The 25,759-nt window shown below is 35.4% G+C and overlaps 1 protein-coding gene across 1 annotated transcript; it reads right to left on the bottom strand.

Moving 5' to 3' along the window:
- Positions 1-1,825: 1,825 nt before the first annotated feature.
- LOC121374089 (transcription factor AP-4-like) lies at positions 1,826-18,896 on the bottom strand. The gene is made up of 5 exons (XM_041501008.1): positions 18,705-18,896; positions 14,366-14,525; positions 8,981-9,149; positions 7,794-8,032; positions 1,826-7,055 (listed from the first exon to the last, which is right to left on the bottom strand). The coding sequence occupies exons 1-5, from the start codon at positions 18,791-18,793 to the stop codon at positions 6,657-6,659; spliced, it is 1,056 nt and encodes a 351-aa protein (XP_041356942.1). The 5' UTR covers positions 18,794-18,896; the 3' UTR covers positions 1,826-6,656.
- Positions 18,897-25,759: the final 6,863 nt, after the last annotated feature.

Raw genomic sequence — 25,759 nt, 5'->3', positions numbered from 1 at the left:
GGAAAATATATTTGATATGTAATTACAATCGTTAAAAAGTCTCTGTCAGTCGATAACATCTTAAAAATTGCAGCAAACTCAGGAATGTCCCTTTAAAGCTTATGGTCACTGCCAAATCAGCAAGGAGTAAACGTGTAAAATCCTTTAGTATATAACAACCTGTTGAGTCTTTGGGAACTCGGCCATTCCCAGACACACGTCGTTAAAATCTTCTCAAATCAACAGGTCTCGAACATGCGGAACTAGAATAAAGTGCTGTACCAGGCCCCGGAATTGCGGGACAAGAGTCAGCTCTTGTTAAAATATCATAAAAATGCACCAGACCAAGGCAATTTCCGAGGAGAAGAACCGCGAGTGACTGTCTGACCAAGTGTGAACTCTTCCAGCACAGACCCCATGTGAATCTGCTCTCGCAGATCGTCCACCTCTTGGTTCCGCTGGTGAGAGCATATCAAACGAAACGCTACCCGCTGACTGGCAATAGAGGAACGTGTGTGTCGTGTGGTGCACATGAAAGTGCAACGTTGCAGAGTTTAAAGTTTGTTTTGTTTTCCCCGACATCTCTTGAGCACGATGATTTATTAATCATCGGCGATTGGATGTCAATGATGGGATTTTTGAATAAGCACTTCCCCTACTGCCATGCATTGGTCTTTGATTTACCAGACGTGGGGCATTTGGGATGAAAACCCCCAACAAAAACCATCTGAGAATGGATCCAGCACCAGTGTATTGGAATACTATCACCTAAGAATCTCAGACGAGACTTTATGGACTGAGCTGGATCGTGCCCTCAAATCATCAAATGCTAATTAATATTGAATTGGGTGAATATATGCCATTGTTAAATTACCAAAATGCTTACTTGAAAATATAATTATTTAAAATGCCGTAATTGTTTTGGCCAACGAATGTAGCTAAAGACTGTCTGATCGAATTGCTAATTTACTGTTGGGTCCAGCTAATTAAACCTTGCTATTGCAACTCCTTCCACAGCAAGGGATCTTTATATGCATTCCCAGACAGGACAGCACATATCACAGACTTTTATGTATAATTCTTAGAGTATAGTTGGAATTTTTTTCTCCAAAAAAACAAAACCCGTCCATTCTGGGAGATCGATCATGTGACCCATGGCGCGTTGGGCTCTACCACTGAGCTACATTCCGACAACATACGTAAAATAATTACAACTGCGAACATGTTATGTCCTGGGAATTTCATATTAAAAATAACCTGTCACCTGATCGGAAAAGCAGCCACCTACACGATCATGGGTTTCCTTTTTGAATACCAAAGACAATGATTCACATTACCATACTGTTTAGCATCTAAAGCTGTAGAACAAACTGTTGGGTATCATTCAATATTGTATACTTAACAAAATTAGTTCAGACGCATGTACAGGGGAATGGTTTCAGGGGTCGAAACCTCTCCCTACTCAAGCAAATTTTCCTCCTCTCCACGCCCCCCCCCCCTCCCCCCCCAAATAAATATTCCCTGGCAGCATGACTCGATCCCCCTATACACTTTGCTCACCACAGTACAAATCCCCTCCTGCTAACAAATCCTGCACATGTGCCAATAGTATGGATATTTTTGCTTTAGATATACCTAACAAAAACATATATTCTTATGTTATACGGTGTCATCGTTATGACAAGTTCTTAATGTTTACAAGTCATCACGATCTGCAATCAATACTTGCCAAAATAATGACACTAGGAAATAATTACCCAAAAAATCTACTGGGTCTTAATTACGTTTGTCGAGTATATTACTTATCTTGAAATAAAGAGATAAAGAGAAAAAAAAAAGACAGATATCTGCACAAAGCTGATTTATTATCTTACCAGCAAAGAACACAGCAATGCAAACCGAGACTTAACAGATTTGTTTTAATACATTTCAAAAATCTTTTTTCTTTCTCCTTCACATTTTATTATTTAGTTTTGACAATCTGATGAAATATTTATATAATAAAAATAAATACAAGTTATGAATTTTATTTAGTTTTTATACTGAAGAGTTTTGTCAATGTTACTGGCCATTAACAGAAGCAATTTCAGCACAAACACTAGAGGTGCCATCTAAGATACAGTCTGATGTGTCAGTGTCTGAAAGGAACCCAAAACCACAGCATGGACCTCTGATGTCCTGAAAGATGATACCGAACAGAATCTAGTGTATTAGCAGGTCAAAGGAAACATTCTGTGGATGTTTTGTACCCATACACATTTGTCAGCACCAAGGAGAATGTTCTGTTGATAACTGAACAATATCAAGTATGTTGGCATCTTACAAAAAATAATAATAATATAAAAAAAACCTGGCACGGCCAATGTAAATCCTTTTAGGTTTGTCAATAAACAAGACCTAGTGACAACTATATGAATGATTTGGTTATTCCTGCTTTTCAACATCCATGAATGCAAGTCGGAATACAACAGAATGGGCATGGGAGGCAACAACTGCTGCCCTATTATTTTGGTAAAACTATTTTTAAAAGCAGCAATCAGGGGGACACCCACTTGCATACCCAATTCTTTCAGATGCCCCTGTACTATTACAGGCATGGTTGCACGGTATTTGACCTTCATGAACCATTCAAGGCTATAAATGTATTTGTGGTGTGGCAAACAAAGCAGTTTCCTGAACAGGACAGCACATACCACAGCCTTTGATATGCCTATTGTAGGGTTATGTTAGGGCAATGGGAGAGAAAACAAAAAAGGGCCCCCCACATCTAGATGATTCCATCCTACGACTCACGTATCTCTGATTTATTGCTACATAGCCCCAATTCAATCACCTATCAAAATAAATATGCAGACTATGTTGCTCAGGGCTAGCCCTGGCACTCGCTGAATTTGACAATTGCAAATTTTAAAAACAATTGGTGAAATAATTTCATGTAATAATTGATATTTTGTTACAAAATAACTGGGTTTCTGTAAGTTTAATGGATAATTTGGCAAAATGTTCTGCTGACCCAGAGCTAGCCCTGTTGCTGATGGAATAAACTACTTTTGAGAACAAATATAACACTTATATGTCCGGCACGGTTTTGGGGCTGTATGGAAGGTCAAACGATTCGTGTTTAACATATTCAAAACCACTCACTTCATGTCCTGAAGACAAGTCTTGGATAACTCTATTTAAAAGTAATAAAACACTCTCTTTTAAACTGTCGTGAAGACAACTCTTGGATAACTCTATTTAAAAGTAATAAAACACTCTCTTTTAAACTGTCGTGAAGACAACTCTTGGATAACTCTATTTAAAAGTAATAAAACACTCTCTTTTAAACTGTCGTGAAGACAACTCTTGATAATTTCTATTTAAAATTAGTCTCTTCAGGCCATGAAGACAACTGTTAATAACTTCAGGTTTATCTGGGAGAGAAAGTTAGCATACCTCAATAGGACACAGAAGTCTGTAAAGTAACAACTTATGCTAAAAACAACGGCCATTTCACAATTTTGGTCCTTGTCAATAATATTTCATCTTCAGTGTTAATGCAATAAGCACCCAGTGAGGACAGACGTCTCTGTTGGTGTGCTTCGTAAAATAAAAATTATAAATAATAAAAATGACAATTAATATTTATTCTCAGCTTACAAAAGACAAGTGAACAAGTTGGCCCACACAGTAAAGCATGTAACAACTATTTACATCTATACAATGTTTAACGCCAAGAACATAACTCTGATACATTCTGTATTGGTTATCTTATTTACGATTTGGCTGTTATTCACTACAGTCAAGTCGTATTTGATTAATATTTTTATCAATAAAATTGGATCTTTAAAAAATGCACAAGAAAAGTTGCATTAATGGAATTTTGTGGATGCCACACACAATTAATATTTATGATCCAGGATGAATGTCTGCATGTATACAGCATTTTCCTGTAAAGTTGAAAATGGGCCCAGAAACAAATTTAACCAAGTACTTATGGTTGTGGCTGGTAAAATTCTGTTGTACTAGAACAAAATTAATTCCAAAAATTAGTTTAAAAAGTAAGTTTCGAACCACTGGTAACTTATTTCAAGTGACCAAACACACGTGCAACCCGTTCTCAAGAAAAATACTCATGTGTGTGGGCTATACATACAAATGTCAAGTACGTAACAGCCTTTACGTTATAACAATTTTTCTCTAAGACAATTTATGCCTTTTTAAAAAAATGAAATCAATCAAACTGATAACAATTTTGAGAATTGGAGAGATGCAGAATAAACCCTGCAATCATACAAGAAATTATCCATCTTTCATTTTTGTTTGTTAAACTGCTACGTAACAGAAAAATAAAACTGCATATTTAATGTATATTTCCTGCTGTATTGCAAACACTAGGCTTGGATAAGAATACTTTCTGTGTGTAAAAATATATAATTCAATACATTTTTCAGAAACAATATGCATATTAATTTTATGAATAAAACTGTGGCAGATGTAAAAGTGTGGCATGATATTCAGTCACTTAACTGGAACAGCACTTTGGCACATGGAATAAAACACCAAGTGCTATCCAGAAGACATACTCTGTAAACACACACACTCTCAGATTAAAATGTAAATATTTTGATTGTACAATACAATTTCCTGCATAGATATACATTGGAGTTTGACAATTATATCATAGTAAAAAAAAAATTAAATGGCAATACATTAATGAAATCTATAAATTTACTGGAATGTTGCCAAGACTGGATCTACGTTTTCTGCTATCAATGACAAGAATACATGTAGTATGAGAAAATTAATGAAACTTCTCTGGTCAAGTCTTATGTGATTTTTGTAACTGATATGAATTTCTTTTTTCAATTTAATTTGTTTTTCACTTATGGTGAATGTCAAAATATGGGTAATAGTAGCTGAACAGCAGTCAGTCATTTTGAAAAACAACCTATTTAAGACCAATAACTCTTTTTATATAAATTTAATTAAAGCTTTCACAAGACATGTATTAACTAAAAATTAAAGATTCATAAAGCTTGTATAATTTCATTAAACCACCTGAAAACTATAATGGTAATTTCTCAGCGTATGAGATTAAATTCAGTTTGTTTTATTAATTCATCCAAGAAAAAAAAAAGAGAGCAGAAAACCCCAACAATAAAATGCCTCATTTCTAATGAAGATATGGTCTAAAGGTAGACTTTGTATTACTAATAAAAGTACTACATAGCAACTAAAATGTACTTCATTGTTTTGTTTTATATTAAAAATTGATGAAGCTAATGCATAAGGCATGAGTATCTATTTTTGCATTAAAAATATATATTAAAAAATGGGTACAAATTACCCACCTTCCATTTTTCTTTGGAAGGGATGAAATACAGTTTGGCACAGATGTGGCAGCCTGATAGATGAAATCTGCTTTTAGTGAAACTAAGGACCAATACAGAATCAAACATGGTGGCGAACAGCATTCAAGGTCATGTATGTTCTCACACACAATGAAATGAATAAATGATACGACAAACAATTTGTATCAAAAGTTGATGCTCTTGGTAAATATAAATATATTAAATCTTTCGATGATAAAAATCAACAATCATTCGTAACTTAAATACATTTTCACTTAGATGATGATAATGATTCAGTGAATGATGATTTACATGAATTGATGATATGTAATCACTATACAAATATACATGAAGGATGAAAAAGGATGAAATTTTATCAATATACAATGAGGTGACAAGTGAAAACGAGTAATGCAGTAGCAATTCACCCTCAGAGATGGATGTACCATACCGGCCATTCTAATCGGCTAGTCCAAATCATCACCAAGGGATGAAAGCTTCAATAATTTATCAACTTACAATGAGGTGACAAATGAAAACAAGTAATGCAGTAACATTTCACACCTAGATGGATATACTAGACTGGTCTTTCTATTAATTAAGTTTAGTCCAAAACGGCATCAAGGGGTGAAAGTGTCAATAATTTATCAATGTCCAGTAAGGTAACACCCGATAACAAATGCAATAACGTTTCACCCCTCGATGAATGCAGTATTCTGTCCATTTGATTCGTGTCGACTAGTCCAAAACCCCAAGGAAAAGGCTTCTGAAAATTTGCAAGAATAATTTGTTTTATTCATGCGATGCTTCACCTATTGTTGTTCTTGCAAAATTTAGTGTACCATTTACATAGTCATTAACAGATTAAGCAAAAAAAAAAGTTACCTAAATTTATTTTTGTGCAACCATTTACCAAATGTTCAATTCTCAGAGGCCTAAAGGGTGAAGCCCTTATTAGGGGACCCATAATAACAAATACAACCTTTTACCCCTAAATGAATGCACTATCCTATCCATTCTATTTAGGTCGACTAGTCCAAAACATCACCATGGGGGAAAAGTGTTAATAATTTATCTGTACAATTCATGAGGTGATACATGATAACAAATGCAATAACATTTCACCCACTAGATGAATGCACTGTCCTGTCTTAATTTATTCATGTCGACTAGTCCAAAATGGCATCGAGGGGTGAAGGTGTTAATTAATAAGAGTTCTGCAATGCACAAATGAAATGAAGCACTCTAAAAAAGAGAACATGAGCTCCAAACACGAGGAAATGAATTAAGACGTCACTGGAATAATAAGTTTTCTCAGTCCATAACAGTTGGGTCCCTTTCTCAAGACTTGTGCACTATGACGCCTGGCCTGTAGTACTGTGGAGGGATGGGGTGATTCAGTGAAATGTTTTGCATGGAGTAGTTCTCTGTGTATGTTTTGTGACAAACACTCGTCAGCGAGTGAAGCTTGGCGTAGCACACGGGGGAGTCCCGGCCTGAACTGTCCGATTTGCTCCCCTCGTGGTCGCTGCAGTCTTTTTCACTCCCCTCGCTCCCAGCGATGGGTTGTTTCTCGTCCACCTTACGTTCGTCAAACAAAATCCTGTCACCTTCTAAGTGACGAATGGCTTCCACAATTGTTTCCAAATTTTTACGGGACATTGATGTTCGTAGGGTGACATCGGAACCAACTTTTTCCTCCGAATCAGAGAGCGAGACTTCTCTCGTACATGGTTCTTTCTGTAAGAAACAAGACGGGGAAAGTAAGTATTAGGATTTTACTTCATGGGAGAAATATACAGTACAAGACACCAATAAAATCAACCAACTACCCATATCTGGTTTCTCAAGACAAGACTACTCTTCTTCATTGGAAGGGATTTGCCCAGCAGGTTCCCGCAAATCATTAGAACCCATTTACTGGTGAAAAGGGTAATGGTGGATTGTGTTACTTGATAATGTGTAACATACTTCCAATTCCGTGACTTTGCTAAAACACTTACCAACAGGTTACCAAAAATGATTACAATCAAATTCCATGATTTTTGTAAGGATTTGAAAAAAAAATAAGAAGAAAAGGTCTGATGCTAATTTTTGCTTTTCGTTTTTCATATTATATGAGACAGAGACAAAATTATTTTCATTTTTTAAAGCCATCACAAAATTGAATAACACATGAACCCCGACCACTGTAGACAGAACCATGATTTTAATATATTTAAATGTGTAAAATATAAATCAACCCCCACTGACAGGATTCGAACCACAAACCAGCAGCTTAAGAGTTCAGCACTCTTACCAAATTGGCCTTTAACTTGGTTGGTAGAACACTGACCTCTCATACTGACAGTCTGTAGTTCGAATCTCCTCAATGTGGGTTGATTTATATGTTACACACGTTTAAAAATATTAAACCCAGGGATCTGTTTACAGTGGTCAGGATTCCTACGTGTTACACATGTAAGCAACAATACGCACCACAACAGCGGCGTCATCTTTCTTGTGCATCTGTGCCTGCACGTGTGCAGCGAGGTGGCGCAGGTGTTCAGGGTAGAGCTGGGTCTCGAGGACGCGTGTGCGTTCCTCCAGCATCATGCGCAGCCAGCGCTCCTGGTCGAGCTGTCGGCGCAGTTCAATCATCTCCCGCTGCAACTCCTCCGCAGCATCTTCACTGCTATCCATCGAACTGCCCAGACTGATGCCTTCGTCAGACGATTCTACAGTCAGATCAAAAACATGGATATCAAATGTCTGTTTCTCACAAACACTAGGCTACAATAGTAGGTTTTTTTTTACTACTTCTCAAATGTCTGCTTACTTACAAACACTAGGCTACAATAGCGGGGTTTTTTTTTTTACTACTTCTCAAATGTCTGCTTACTTACAAACACTAGGCTACAATAAAAAAAAAATTAAATACTTGTCAAATTTCTGCTTACGTACAAATACTGGGATGGATAGCTGTGTACAGAAAGTTGCTAAACTATCCCTTGAATATCTAAATTAGAAGAAACCACACAAGTATTTTCCAACAATGTCCCAGTCATTACTTTAATTTGTTCCCAGCCACATTAAAATAAAATGTGTCATTGGTGAATCGCAGAAAACTAGATCATACACTCACCACTGGGTAACATGAACACATATATTATAAATATACTATACAACAAAAGGATGTTGAGAACTCTGAATATATATTAAGTTGAGCAGAAAGAAAAACAGGTTACACAAACAAGATTTGCAGTCCTCCAAACAAAATAACATAAAGGGAGTAAGTGATTAATTGCTTCCTTAACTTACATTATAGGGAGCCAATTATCATATTGCCATATTGATACCTTGTAAATTCAGATGCTAATCCGAGATAAACATTACTCTCCTTGAAATAGTCTCAGAGGAGTGATGGGGAGCAAGTGACAGCTCCCCATAAATGGAGAGATCCGAAATGAATATTTGTGCAATTTTTAGAGGCATGATTCATCTTTCAAAAAGAAGCCTGGCTACAATAAACCTAATTTTACACGACCACAATCAAATACTTGTACAAATTTCTGTGTCAAATTCCCCCACGATAAATTGCACTGGTACCTAATTCTACACGACCACAACCAAATACTTGTGTAAATGTCCGAATCAGCCTACGCTGCTATAATCTGCCGTGTTACCTGTGTCGCGTTTCTTGCGTTTGGGTGGCGGTGACCCGTTGTAAGCTTCCTCCTGGACCCGCTCCATCTCCATGAGCACGTTCTTGAGGTGCGCATTCTGCGCCAGCAACTTCGTCTTCTCCTGCTCCAGGTTGTGCACATGCTCAGACGTCTGCTGCAAGATGGCCGCCTGAAAAACAACAAACACATCTCAGCATGGTAGCACTTTTGTGAAAGTTTCTTTTGCTTAAAATAACACAACCAGAACAAGTTGCAGGAAACATCTGCTAATCAACTGTTGCTATTCAAAGTTTTAAAAAGAAAATGTTCCCTGGATTGATGAATTATTCATCGGCTACTGGATATCAAAGATGATAATTTTGACACACAGCCTTCAAAGGACAATAACTTTTTTATTACAAGTAAAAAATGTCAGCAGAAAGAAAAATAACCATAGACAAAAAATCCAGAAACTTTTGCAGTCTTCAAAAAGCATGTTGTTACTGTGAGTATATGAACATTTTTGTTTTATTAGTGAAGTCTGTAAGTTTGTATAAATCTGGATGTGGGTTTTTTTTTTATCCATATAATTTTTTCCATTGTTCACCATATAAGGTGACTTGAGTGATTACTTGCACACCCCTTTATACTTGACTGCCTTGCAATAAATTGTTTAATAAATTTTACTTCAAACTGCTCGCCTAACACCAAATCAGGAGAGTGACCATCGACTCACAGATCAAGGGTGCAAAGCAAAGTTTTTAGGGGGTTCAGCGATATGCTCCCCCATAAAATTTTGAAAATTACATGTCCTGAAATGCTCAAAATTCTTCTGTCTTAAGATTTACTACAATTCACATTCAACAGATTAATCATTCTACTAATAGAGCTACATATAAGCAACACAAAACTCCCAATTCACTGTCAACAGGTTTTTGTCTAAATTTCAAAATTCCATTATTTTCAAATGTAAACATTTTTGTTTTAATATTATTTTTTAAATATTTCTGTTGTAACATGTATATTAAAAAATAAAACCCAACAAGCTATATATGCTTTAAACAAAACAATTTTTTAATAATTTTAAAATAAAGTAATCTTTATTTCAGATATTTTACTCATTTACAAAAGTAAAAAAAAAAATTTTTTATTGACGTTTGCATTAACGTTGGGGATTGACCAATAGCTGATGCCTATATTAATGCATTTTATCTTATAAGCTGTATTATAAACAGCTACACTGCACCACACCACACAGCCACTCAAAAACAACACACTGCATATGTGTGTATGTAGGTGGGATGACACCGACTCCCCTCACTTCCTTTTAGCATGGCTGCAAAAACATACACACACACACATGTAGGGCAACAAACCAACTGAATACAGCCACCACTGCCTGTGACCCACATACCAACAATCACACCAGAGTCGTTGGCTCCATGTAGTGTAGTGCAGCCAGGACGTCCCACACAAGAAGCCACAATGAGGCTAGTCAGTGGGTACCGGGTACACAAGCCTAGAAGCCTGCCTCGTCCTGTCTGTGCATGAATGGTCATGATTTTCGGCTACATGGGTGTGCAGTGGGCTTCTTCCCACACTCGGCTCCACGAATTAACATATCAATGCCCTGCTGGCATGCTGGGAATTTGACAATGAATGACTTTTTTAATGGCACCACCAAACCAAACCGGTTTCAAGGTTTCTTTAACTGGCGACATACCAGAAAACAATCCCACAGCCTACAGGGTTGATGTATTCTGTGTTTACATATTTTTATGTCACTGATAAATGGATTAAAAACAAAATAAAAAAATAACAGACACATTGTTAATCATTGGTGATTAGAGAATTATGCATATTTAAATAAATTAACTAAACTACACAGGGTGAGATTTAGCTCAGTCGGTTGAGTACTCGCTTGATGTGCTTGCATCACAGGATCAAACCACCTTGGTAAACCCATTCAACGGACTGGGAGTTTTCTCGTTCCAACCAGTGCACCACAACCCGTCAAAGGCCGTGGTATATGCTTTCCTTTCTGTGGGAAAGTGCATATGAAAGATCCTTTGCTGCATTAGGAAAAATGTTGCGTGTTTCCTCTGAATTACTAACTGTTTGACATCCAATAGCCGATGATTAATTAGTCAATGTGCTCTAGGTAATGGTGTTGTTAAACAAAACAAACTTTAGTTAAACTACATATATATAAATACTGTGATATATCATAATACAAGAAGAACCAGGCTGAGAAGAAACATGTTGCCACCACATAAGATACTCGTTTTGTCATAACCGTAAAAAGAATTGACCAAAACTCAGGAAAAGCTTTAAAGGTTCTTGAAAAGTCAGCGTTCTTGCAAGCTTTTCATTAGTTGTTTAAGTTTTAAATTTTACAACAGTCTCCCTAGATACCTTAAGAACTAAAGATCTCAGTCGAAAAGCCAGTATATTCTAATGAATTGGGAACGACTTGAAAATCAACACTGCTATATATATATATATATATATATATATATATATATATATATCTACATCAGTAGCACTCAGGAAAATCCCACTAGTAAATCAAGGATCAATACTAAAACACTTTCCACTTTATATCAACAACATGCACGTTGACCTCCTTCCTGCACAGGTTAATCAAGTGAGGGCGAAAAAGATAGAGTTGTAAGTGGCCAACACTACAAAGACAGCCTGCACTGCCTGGCATCAAACACAGCAAATGGCCGTGACAAGGCTCTTATGCCTTCCGCAGTTTGTCAGTAATCAGTTCTTCCTACGAGACCAAACTGATCACATGCACCACCTGATATCGGTCTACTGCAACGAGGTGAGTCAAGACTAAAAATAACACACAATACACGAGCCAGCCAGCCAGCTCCAGCACATGCACTATCACGCAACGAGGAATATATATATATACACACAACCACTATGTCCGTGAGTTTCGGGTGTTGTTTAGTACTACCCAGTCTTTGCCATGAGCAAAATCAAGGCGAGCTGACGATCACTCTTCTTGAATGGTGCCAGTCAAGCAAACACATGAAGTTTCAAATAAAATTAATTAAAAACAATTATTTCAATTGATCACTTTAAAGCTCTCCTAACTTTCCAGGCGAGTGTGGAGAGGAGAGATCACTCGTCTTCTCTGGCACAAAATAGCCCTGGATCATACCGAAAATTAGTTTAATTATCCGTACAGGTAAACTGAGGGATTGATTATAGAAGCTTGACCACATGTGTCCCAGATTCTGATTCAGTGTATAAGGAATACTAACAGGAGTGACAGAAACAGCATTGTCGTTTTTTGTTAGAAATACCAGAAATATGGATGTAGACACCAAAAATTTGAAAACAAAAAACACCAATTTCTGATTGGAAAATTCTCTCAAACAAATTTATTGCTTGCATTTTGTTTGTTGTGGGTTGGGGTTTTTTTTTTTTTTTTAAGGGGGGGGGGGGGGGGGGGGGGGGCTTGTTGGGTTTTTGTATTAACTTATCCTTATATATACTGAAATATACAAATTATGTATAATTGTTTTTCGTCAGCAAACATATATATGTTTGGTCTAAGTACATCTGATGTACATGCATTATGTTCACCATATAAATACAAACAGATCAAGATGACACAAAATGTACTCCATGCACTGTCATATTCCCTGGGACACTTATATATATATAAAAAAAAATATCTGTAGATTTTTAACGTGGAAACAAAGACAGTACATGATACATCAGTCATATTTAATAACGTGGGCTGCTAAAAAAGGATCTAAAAAAGGATCGTACAATTAATGTAGTCAATGCACACCTAAATGTTTAATGTTTTCCAAAGCACACGCACCAATTAGCTAAAATAAACCTATTGATTTCATTGATGCTGAAAATAGAAGTATACTAGTGGGGGGTTTTCTTATTTATTTATGCACATGAAGATGATAGCTGTATTTTATGGATGTAATATATACATTTTAAATGGCACTAATCCATTAGTCAACAATTTATATATATATATGTGTGTGTGTGTGTGTGTGTGTGTGTATGTATATATATGTATTGTTAAAATAAACTTAGGCATCTGCTAATCAATATACGTTTTTAACTAGTTGTTAATTAAATAAGTAATCTTTTTTTATCTGCATTCATATATGTACTTGTAATACAGTACACAGGCAACAAACAAGTTAAAAATAAGGCCAATTAAATACCCAAATTTTCTGTAAAAACATCAACAACAACAACAACAAAAAAACCCAAACACAACTCGCTACCAAAAACCTCAATACCACATTTATTAGGGTTCCAAATGGTAATATTTAATGTTGTCTTTTCTGTTTGCAACAAATACCCAAAAAACAAATTAAGCTATCATAGAAAAACAACAATTGACAACATCTCCATTAAAACTTGCCAACAAGAAAAAGCACAATTTCATAGCTAAAGAACTAGGTTATAGCTGCCATGTGGTGTTATATTTACAACAAAACAAGGGGCCACAACTCTGGGTGGTGACCTACATTCACAGCAGACTTCCCTGTCTGCCAGCAAGCGAGGGAGGGAAACCCAATCCCGCTACAGGAGAGCAGACTGCACCAGTTGCCCTTTCCTCCCCACTCTATAATGGATGCCTTACATGGCTGGCTAGGCTGGGCGTTTCTGACAAGCCAGCAAAACCTGTCCTGTGCCAGGTAGTAATGGGTTTAGGTTTTACACAGGGAACAAAAACCTTCAACACAAGCACACATTGTGAAATTGTGTCTTCACATCATAATTTAATACACATTAAAAAAATAAAAATAAAGAATAAACTTTAAAAATTAATGTAGAGCTGTTTAAAGTAAATAAAACAAATAAATAAATCTGGGTGATGCAGTGGTTTAGCCATAAGACTTTTAAGGTTTGGTAGGTACTGGGTTCGCATCCTGGTACCAGCTCCCACACGCAGGAGTAGGCCGCTACACCGACTTCTCTCTCACTACCCTAAACTCTGTGCCTAAGCGTGCTTGAATCTTAATTAGAAACAACCACAAAAATAACTACCAGTATGAATTATTGAATTTTAAAAAAAGTCATATTAAGCAGCAAATACACACAAAATCATAATAAATTATAAAAAACACAATACATATATTCCTTCTATTCTGAATGGTCAATTTAAAATAGCAATACACAGTACACGGTTTAAGCAGTGTGTATGTTACTTTGACCATAATATTAGCATACTTAAATTCTATGAGTTACATGAGTAGGGTATATATATACACACTATTATACCAGCAATCGAGACCGACTGTTGGCAAGGCGTTATGACAGCTATATATTATTTCAAAATAACTTCAATGTACATACCTGCACTAGCAGACATCTAACTGAAAACATTTACACCTGAACGTGACCTACCTTGCTAAGTTTCTCCCCCTCATGGTGTGGAATAAGATTGCGTAGTGACTGGAATCCAGCGTTGATACTCTGCATGCGACGTCGTTCATTGCTGTTAGCAATTTCTCGTCTCACCTTCTTATCGCCATCAAGGCCAAGTTTTGGTGAACAACCATGTTGCCTAAAACAAAGCAATCAAAACTCCATATACAGAAGTATATTCATAACATCAAGGTTAAGTTTTGGAGAACAACCATGGGCAACAAATGCGGCAGGGTGGCATAAAAGGAGGGCAGGGTGCAGCGCCCTTCCATTTATTGCCAGCTAGAAGACTGCTGCTTAAAACAAAGCGCCCCAAACTCCATACAGATATATATTCATAACATCGGACATGAAACTATAAACTTCAGAGTTCAAGGCATGTGTTTTATGTACACAAGAGTATAGCAAAAAAGCGTGATCACTTGGCATAGAATTTAAAAAGGTAATGATCGGAAACACTTTTCACAATCCATAACGGAGCAAACTGATTCACTTGATTTGACGTACAGGTGTTCTCTTCTTTAGCTAGTTACATCAGCTGTAACCATTTCAGACCGTCAGTGTTGGCTATATATGTACATGTATGGTCATAATTGTCCATAAACCAAAATACACTACTCAAAACAAGTGGGAAATGATCACTATGTTAGTAGGTGTTGTAGCTGTAGTTGAAAAGAGCAGACACACGCTTTTAGGCAGAAAATAATTTGAAGTTACGTAATAAAAACAGGTAATTATGGCTTTGAATGTTTGAAGTACCATTTCGGTAAAAATATGGAACCAAATTTTTGTTACCCATTATCACGTAACAGTCCACCGTTAAATAGTGATCACCAAAAATCAGTTTCTCATTGGTTTTGATGATCACAGGTCACGGAACCAAAATGTGATCGATATAAAATATAAAATCCAGCCTCATATTAAAAATGTGTCAACTACAACAATTTTGAAGTTTGTCAAAGGCAAAATAGTCATCTATGGCTATTGTGAGCAAGCATACAGCAATTTCAGACCAGTAACTTTTGCAACAAATAAACACAAACTTAAACACCCTGAATTATCCACTCTACTGACAGTAATATTTTTTACCCAGTTGCAGAAAAAACTAGTTTTAATTTTGAGCCCTGCTGGTATTAAGGGACATACCCTACTTTTTAAACACTACGGTATATTTTTGACCATTATAGCCGTTTTTGATAACTGAAATCATACATACTTAGATTTTATAGTTTAGATGATCAATTTCTGTACATTCGAAGTGTTTTTGGTCATCCTGGTGGTTTTAATATCACAAAATGCATTTCTCATATTTTTAAAAACACACGTGTGTCTGAGAAGAAACAATTATGGAGTCGAGTTTTAGTCCGTTTTTACAGGGTATTTCACCTTTTCAAAGTCACAGACTCATGTTTCACTCAACTGTAACTTTATCCAAATGTGTTTCAGGTTTGTAGATTAACTAAACTTAGTGTTAATGTTCATGGGTTGAAACTAGGGTATGGCCCTTTATACTTTTGAGGACAAATTGAATGTGTATATATAATTTTAATAACCATAATTTAGCAAGTCAACTGTCTAAAGTTACAACACTTACAATAGTTGGGGTTTTTTAATTATTATTAAAAAAAAATTAATTAAAGTTTAAAAAATAACAATAAAATAAGTTTTAGTCAAAAACAACTATGGAATACATGATATAATTGCCAGTAGCTAAAATTAGTCAGCTGTGCATACAAATTAATATTCAGCAAATAAACCTGGTTAAATTAGCTGGATTTCAATAAGTTTTTGTAACCTGGGGAAGAATACAGTTCTTAGCCCTCACTACTCAGTTTTTCCAGTGTAAAATTGATTAAAAGGTGTTTTTTAAATGTCAATGTACTTCCATAAAGTTTCGTATTTCAAACATTAATTAACAATTCCAGAAGAATATTACTTTGCAACAAATTATTAAAAAGTATAAAATTTGAGAAAATGAACATGCATTTTAATTTATACACAGGGAAAATGGAAAAAAGGGGAAATTTACTTTAAACAAAATTAACTAGACATATCAAATGTTCATATTGCACTGCTAAAGGGACAAGAGCATAGAAACACCCACCCCCTGTATTTTATTTTCCTATTTTAAAATATTATTATTAATTTTAAAAAGTAGCACAGATCTTTCTGTCCAGATATTCCAAAGTTAAAAAATTATTTGAGAAAAAAACCCTGCTTCTTTTCACTGGCAAGTGACTTTGGGGTTTTTAATACTTGTTTTGATTTTTTGTCAATACCAAACACTTCATTGATAGAAATTTGTATTCTTTTAACTTTTTTTAAACTCTTTTTGCCACAAGTTCTGTATTTTTGGAAAAAGAAACTTCCTGTTTAATATCTTGATTTTATCATGGTGTAGAATCAAGCTGTGGAACTTTCACTTTCAGATGTTTTGGCTGTCAAATTTATTAAGTACTATTTGCTACAGTGTACTTACAAGTTATAATAAACAGTAAATAGTTATCACAGAAATAACAAAATGCTAAAATTATATTTATGATTTTGTTCTGATGAAAAAATTAAACTGTGTAATTTAATAACACCAATTGCTGGCACACAATGATTTATTAATCATCAGCTGTTGGATGTTAAACATTGTTTTCAGAAGAAACATAAAGGCTATATTTGTTTATTAGCAGCAAGAGATTTTATATTTCCCACAGGCAGGTCAGTATATACTGTGGACAAGTCAGTATGTACCGTGGACAAGTCAGTATGTACCGTGGACAAGTCAGTATATATGCTATGGCCTTTGGTATATCAATCGAGGGGCACTGGTTGGGGGTAGCGAAAAAAAAATCAAAAAATGGGGCCACCAACGAGATTTGATCCCATAATATAATTATATATAATAGAATTCATCATATACCACACCCCTTCTTAAAAAAAACAATGATTTGATATCTATAGATAATTTACGAGATCACCCCTGATGAATAAAAAATCTGGCACATACATATTTTTTTTTTTAATAAAATACATTACATTCTAAGTAACAAAAACCCAATTAAATAGGCCTAATAATAAAAAAATTTTTTAAACAAGAGTCCAATATTTATTGAAAAAAAATTACTTATACATTAATACCTAGAGAGTACTAATTACCAGATTTAAATTAAAGCAAAACTATAAAACAATAAAAATTAACATGAACTGCAGTTTAAAAAAAAAAAATCCAGTTTGGCTAATTGCCAAATAATCAAAATCTATCCTTGATTATTTCAAATGGTGAAAGAATATATTTTCATATTTTGCAAAGTATTTGTTTTAACTTTATTGTGGAACTACAGTGTCCAGGAATAACAAATGTCAAAAAAAATACCCCAGTATTTGCTGTATTGAATAATACCATGATCACAAATTTCCGATAAGCTTTACTACTACAGTAACTGTCATCCGATTTGTATCTTGGCTCAGTGCCAAGCTTTTCTCGTGACTGAACTTATCACCCGATACATACTTACTAATCTTTTTAGACTACATCTATTTAAAAAATGTGTAGCCCACAATTTCTTGTTTATAAAACAATGTTACACCCCCCCCCCCCCCCCCACCCCACAAGCACGCACAGTGGCACCTATTTTACAAATACAATCTTGCAAATTAAATTGTATCGCCGCAGACAGATCGGGTTAACCTTAAAAGTGCAACACAGGAATCAGCTGATCAGTCTGACAAGGGCACGCATACGTCACTGATGTAAACACGCCACAAACATGTGGTACAACGAGCGTAGTCACAAAACTGCTTTAATTGCAAAAAGCATGTTAAAAACAACTTAAAAATAGAAAACGAAAGACGATAAAACCTTGCTTAACCGTTTTTAATCAATAACAATAATAAAAAAAAAATTAAACAATGACCACCTTTATACCGTTACTTTAAAAAAAAGGGGGAAAAAAGAAGAAACGTAGCAATCTGTATGATTTAACAAAAAAATTAAATAAAATGTGTTTGGTAGATAGATAGTTAATGCTTTTAAAAACACCAGGCCAAGCGACAGATGATGAATGGAGTCTTTGTGTAATGGCGACCATGTGGTTTCCTCTTGAGGAAAATATGCAACACTAAACACGCTTTTCTGACAAAAATAAAAGTACTACATCAAGAATCATAAGCAAATCAGGTACATTTCAGTAATACAACGTTAAAGTAATAATAATTTTAGTCTCTTATTCGAAAAATTTCAAGAAAAATTCAAAACAAGCTTTCGACATGTGTGCGTACGCCAATGTTTATAACGTAAACCATGTGTAATGTACCGTCTACAACTTACTTGGCTATTGCAGCAACAACTTCATCCTCCCTCAATTGAAATTCTTCAATAATACTTCTTCTATCAGTAGTCCGTGCAAAAAGAGACATTTTGAAGTTGAAAAAAGTAAATTTGCCACAAAATCTTCAAAATATGTGTTATATTATGTATAGAATAGTCAAACCCGGCGATACGCCACAAGAATGAGTAATAATTGGCGGGAAACAGCTGGCTTTGACCAATTCACGCCAAGAGAACTAGTCCATTGAGACAGTGCATTTACAAATTCTACATTGTTTGTTACAAAATATATTTAGTAAGTTACGTCCTTACTATTTTATTACAATTATTGTTAGATTTTTAAGATAAGACTAATAAAATACGTAAAACATGCAAATCTATTTTGTTGTGCGCAGTAATAGCTAGTAGGAGTAGTGCATCGTTCCGTTGGCAAGGCGCGGGAAAGTAAAAATAAACAAACCAGCCGCACCTGGCTGGTTGCCAAAAGCTTACTAGGGAGAATTGCAATATGATATAAATGAAAAAGCATAGTCTTTATTTAAAAAAGAAGCTATAAATAAAAAAAGTTATCTTGTCTAATGTATAAACATATATTTTATCTATATTCCTAATTTATCCTTAAAATTTATCTTCCATAGTTGTGTAGTTTGTATAAATGTTCTTCATTGTATTATTACTCTCAATAGTGGGTGAATATGTCTGGAATGCAGACAGCCTGTGACATTGCCATATACGTCGAATCTAAAATTAGGTCATTGTCATGTGACTAAATTCTAAACTGTGAGTGGATAAATGAAACCATCAATAGATTGCATCCCAAACAACCGCAATGTAACTCCTCGTTATTTCATTGACCAAATACATTCGGTTTCCCATCATTTTATGGTTTCTAATAAGTCTAATTTTCTTTTGCACATCTATTATTAGCATTAAAAAAAAGATAAAACAAAACATCTTTGTTACAAACACGCAATTAGCTTTGTATTAAATTATACTTAAACGTACGAAAATTCACCTTTACAAAAAGTCGACTTTCTGAGCAAAGTTCGAGACTGGAGAGGCCTACAGACCCTAATATGACATAATGTTCAAAATTCATACTGTATTTTGTTATATTCAATATGTCCGAATTAGGCGGGTTATATAGACGATTCGTCGCGAGTATTTTTTAATGTGAAAAATATCACTATGTTAATCGGTATTAAATTTTGTCGAGGCTCTGCAGAGACAAATACCGATTAACTAGACGATGTTGATATTTTACATATTAAAATACACGAGTAGCGAATTCTCCTTATCCTATAAAACTTCTAAAATAACATTTTAATTAAAAAAATTTTTTTTTAGTAAATCACAGTACTAAAGTCGCCGCCATCGGTAACATGACGTCTTCGCGATTAGCACAAATTAGTTTGACATCACGCATTTTAGCTAAATCTTTGAAAACGTTACGCTCAGTTAGCTCTTTTTTGCTTGTAAACAAATGACCCATTACCTAAAGACCTTACACATTTGCATACCATTATTAACCGGGTTAATACGCTAAATTGTCATATGGGTTTATGACATGGATATCAAGGGTAAGTTGTAGAATATATGTCTATATTACACTGTATGCTGTCCCTAATGGTGTATTGATACAAATTAACTGTAGGCCTAACTGGTTAAATGATAAACGCACATGCTCTCATATATGCATCTTTACACTAGTAAGGAAATATCGAGTCATTTAGTGCAAAATTGTGTATTTTTTCATGTGTGTGACTATGTCAATACATGTGTATACCAGTGCACAGTATTTTACGCAAACAGTTGTTCTGTTCGAATGTTACTATTGAAGGTTACGCAACCTTAAATCTTTAACTAAGCCAACCGCTGATCGATCACGTGATGAACTGTTACACTGCTGTATATTTCAAGATCACTGGAAGTTGATAAAATTTATGTATTAAAAAAAAATGTTTTTCAAATATTACGTAACGCTCAAGAGGTGGGTCGGTGTATGTCCAAACGTTATGTAGCGTTACAGGAGGTGGGTGGGTGTACTTAACAGCGTTACGTAAGTTGTACCGCACATTTTTATTACTAAACTATTTATTTCATTTTACATGTATTAATATTATTAATATTTTATTATTATTATTATTTTTTTTTTTTTTTTTTGTGTGTGTGTGTTGTTGTATATAAACGCTCTGTCACGATGACAGTGTTTAACGTATACTAGGTAGTTATAGCTAGACAGTCACAATTATAAGGACCATGCAAATATTACGTAACGCTCAAGGGGTGGGTGGGTATAGGTTCAAACGTTGTGTAGCGTTACAGGGGTGGGTGAATGGGAGGGGTGACTCCAAGCGTTACGTACTATTTTGGGGGGTTGTATGGTCTAGCGTAGCTTGAGTCACCTACAGCCCTCCCCTTATTGGTATGATATACTAGTATATAATCAGGATTTCTACCAGAGGGTAAAATGGGTATGGCGCCATACCGATTTTATTATTTTAACTTTTTAACTTCATGGGCAGATGCAGGACATATTTTTTAGGGGGGGGGGGGGGAAAAAAAAGGGCACATTGGCTCGTTAAAAGGGAATCTTAATAAAAGTTTTAATATTTGCAGTCAATATGAAAAAAGTTTGTTTTGTTTAACGACACCACTAGAGCACAGTGATTTATTAATCATCGGCTATTGGATGTCAAACATATGGTCATTTTTAACACATTCATAGAGAGAACATCCGCTACATTTTTTCATTCGTAGCAAGGGGTCTTTTATATGCACCATCCCTCAGACAGGATATCACATACCACTGCCTTTGATATACCAGTCGTGGTGCACTGATTGGAACGAGAAATAGTCCAATGGGCCCACCGACGTGGTTCGATCCTAGACCGACGGTGCATCAGGCGTGCGCTTTACCAATGGGCTACGTCCCGCCCCGCAGTTAATATGAAGAAGAAGGACATGTTTTATTTAACGACGCACTCAACACATTTTATTTACGGTTATATGGCGTCGGACATATGGTTAAGGACCACACAGATATTGTGAGAGGAAACCCCGTCGCCACTTCATGGGCTACTCTTTTCGATTAGCAGCAAGGAATCTTTTATATGCACCATCCCATAGACAGGATAACACATGCCACGGCCTTTGATGTACCAATCGTGGTGCACTGGCTGGAGCGAGAAATAGCCCAATGGGCCCACTGACGGCGCAGTTATTATGAATGCGTTTGTGTATATATCACAGTGTACGAACGGAAGTGTAGGCCTACACTAAAATGACTAGCTGCATTAATAAAAAAAATATTATGAGCTTTGAGGCCCGTCGGAGCATTTTTTAAAAGTGGGGTGAGCTAATGATCAGGATCGTTGTTAAGTATCAGGGCCGTAACTAGCATGGGAGTAAGGGGGGCAGTTGCCCCCCCCTCCCCCCCCCCCGCAGAAAAATTTCGGAAAGCATTATAGGAACTTAAAGAAAAAGAGTTTTAGACTATTAACTACTCAGTTGCCCCCCAAACAAAAAATCCTAGCTACGGCCCTTAGTATGGCACGAGATGTGTGTGTGTGTGGAGGGGGGGGGGGGGGGGGGTCCTGGGGCATGCTACCCAGGGGAAAATTTTAAAACTGGATTGCTTTAAACGCCTTTTCTTGGCCTCTGAACCGCAAAATTAACAATTTTTAAACAATAATAATTTTAAAAGTATTTTGAGCACTATTTTGCATATTATTATAATATAACCCAAGAATGTGTTTTTTCCCCTTGGCATCTTGATTGCAAGATTACCCATTTCAGACAGTGATCACTTCCTCTTTTGGATGTTTATAACCAAACAATTATTATTTAGAAGAGTTCAGACTCGTTACTCTTAGATCTCAATCACTAAATGGTGAATTTTAGCGTTGACCGGGGGCGGGACAACGGGGAGGGCGACCCGGGAAAAAGGCATAGAATCAACTTTGCTTCGTATATAAATAAGTATGACTATCATATATTTTATTGTAATTTGACTTTGATAACTTTTTTAAAGGTCACTATTCCAGGGACGGATCTGTTTAGGTAGGGCAGGTATAGCCTACCAAAAAAAAAAAAAAAAGAAAGAAAGAAAGAAAACTATAAGGCCTACAAAGGGGCACTTGTAAGCACTTGTAAATTAAAACTTTAAAGGGCACTATTCTAGGGACGGCTGTGTCTAGGTAGAGAAGTTATACATAGCATGACTTGTTTGTTAATGGGGTGGGGGGGGGGTGTCTCCAAGTGTTACGTAATATATCTATTATTTGGGTTTTTTTGTTTGTTTGTTGTTGTTGTTTTTGTTGGGGTGGGGTTTTTTTAGGGGGGGGGGGAGTATTGTCGAGCGTTACGAGTGGGGGTGTCTAATTTTGACAAAAATAGCGTCACGTTATATTTCAATGGCCCTTTACTGGATTTTTGTGATGGGCAAAATATCAGTAAACAAAAAGAAAAATACCAACTTTGTCTCTTACAAAAATCGTTTTTCTTTTTTTTTAAATATTTTTTATTTTGTTATTTTATTTGGAAGAAAAGTTAAAGTGTTTTGGAAATCTCCCCCCCCCCCCACACACACACACATACACTATTTTCGTATACAATTTACAAAACAGTCAGCTTATAAATAAATAATGTGTAGTAAATTCCATAGTATGAAAAAAGGCGTTACCTGTGGGAAGGATCATAACTACAAACTGCGCCCCCCACTCCCCACCCCACCCCACCCCTATTTTGGTCAAACAATATATATTACAGAATACACATTAACCCGTACACATGTCAAAGACCTTTAAATTCTATTTTCAAAACAACAACGGGTTTTGGACCCGTCTATTAAAAAATATGTTCGTTTCAAATCAATTTGAAATGTAGTGCAGGACCACGTAATACAAATTTTATGTTATGTGTTACGATTAGATCCATCATTTTAAGTTTTATGTGTTACGATTAAAAACCTCAATTTAAGGTGGATGTGAACAAATAAACACACATTTTATTTTGCCAAAAAATATACATTTTGTAGGCATACATACATATTTATATATAAAATAATATAATGTGCACACTGCGGGGAATGGTATGTAGCCTCGGTTACACCCAATAAAATTCTATAGTAAATGGGTAATGCATGCATAGCAATAATATACAATAATAACATATGTCATGTATCAATGTTGTTTGTTCTATGCGTGGTAGCAGTTTTCAAATACTTACACAATTTAATTGCGATTTTTTACATTTTGATTATACCATATGTGACCAAAACCGTTAGTGAGAAGCAGGTCTCTTATTTGACTAACCCAGTTAACAGAACGTGGTTTTCTTATGCACTCGTCATATAGGGTGTTATAACACTCTTTCAAAATATAGTTACAAATTTATCCAATATTTAACCATACGGATGTTCCTACTTATGTACAAAGGTGATCTACCTAATTCAAAATAGACCATCATAATAGTAGTGCTCCTTTTCACGCCTAAAATACGTTTACAGAATTGTAAATGTAGGATCTCGTGACTGTTTGCTTTGTTAAAACCCCAAACTTCACAGCCATAATTTAAAATACTACTAACATAAGTATCAAACAGTGATAGTAATGTTTCTGCATTTAAGAAATAGTTACTAGTTTTACCAAATAGAGCAGCCATAGCTTTTCTACCTTGGTTGCATATTACCTTCTGAGCGGTATTAAAGTTTCCACGAAGACAGACCCCAAGATAGTTAAAACTGTCAACAATTTCTAAATCTGTTTCGTGGTATGTCCACCTTTCTTCAGGTTTCACATTTCCACCTTTTCTGAATACTACAATTTTACTTTTATTAATATTTACTTTTAAATTCCATTTATTTGAGTATATATACAAAGTGTCTAACATACTCTGCAATTCAGGCGCACTTTCGGAAAACAATACTGTATCATCGGCATACATCAGTAGACAGAGATGAAGCATATTTAACTGATATAGTCGGTCGGTGGAATTTAACAGTTCCATTTTTAGATCGTTAACAAATAAAGAAAACAAGAATGGCGAAAGAGCTTCTCCTTGAATTAGACCGGATTTGTATCAGGATTCAGATATATTTCCCTGATATTTCACACATGATTTTATCTGACCATACATTGATTTTACAACATTTACAAGCTTACTATTTAATCCTAATTACCACTAGATAACTCACCGGTTACGCAACCTTCACAAAACATCGTAAGCGTAGTTTTGCACGTAAACATAAATATACGACTAAACCACACATTTTATACAAATATAGTTAAAAGTACAGGTATTTAATTTTCGTTTGTCCTTAAAATGTTCCAACTTTTGTAATGATGTAAATCGTGAACTAGCTGCCAAACACTTGTCAATGTATAACTGGTACAACGATGTTTTCTGAAATAGGCCCCAGTTATTTATGTAAAAACCATACGAGCGTACTTCCGGTTACCTAGGATTTTGAAATATTTTCCCCTGCATTCATACATTTGTGGTCAGCTTGGATTATTGTATATAAATATGCGTTTTTACTTTTTTTTCTTTTTTTTTAGTTATTATTATTATTTTTTAATATTTAGTAAAAAGGAATTTTCACAACAGTATTCTTTTCTCAAATAATTTGACTCACATGTTTGTTTTTGATATAGAGAACTCCATGAGTGTTTCAGCAGTCATTCCTCTTGTAAAGGCCGCTGCGGCAGAAGAGAATTAACATACTGAATGCTTCAGCCTTCCTAAAGCGGGGAAAAATCATTCACTCCCGAACAGTTACAGACCGATCACACTTACGTCTCACATGTGTAAAACTTTAGAAACCATCATTAATAAACGCCTTAATAACTATTTAATGGAAAATAAATTAATAACAGATGTACAAAGCGGCTTCCGCACTAAACATTCCACTATTGACCAGGTAGTCCGGCTACAAAACTCTATTACCGATGCTTCTAGGAAATCTCATAAAGTCTGTGCAATCTTTGTTGACATCGAAAAGGCCTTGGTGTTGCGCCAAGGCCTTCTAATTAAATCTAATGATAAAGGAATTA

The sequence above is a fragment of the Gigantopelta aegis genome, chromosome 6 (assembly GCF_016097555.1).
Source record: "Gigantopelta aegis isolate Gae_Host chromosome 6, Gae_host_genome, whole genome shotgun sequence".
Classification (NCBI taxonomy): Eukaryota; Metazoa; Mollusca; class Gastropoda; order Neomphalida; family Peltospiridae; genus Gigantopelta; species Gigantopelta aegis.
Note: the sequence above shows the minus strand (reverse complement) of the source record. Positions and strands in the feature narration are given on the sequence as shown.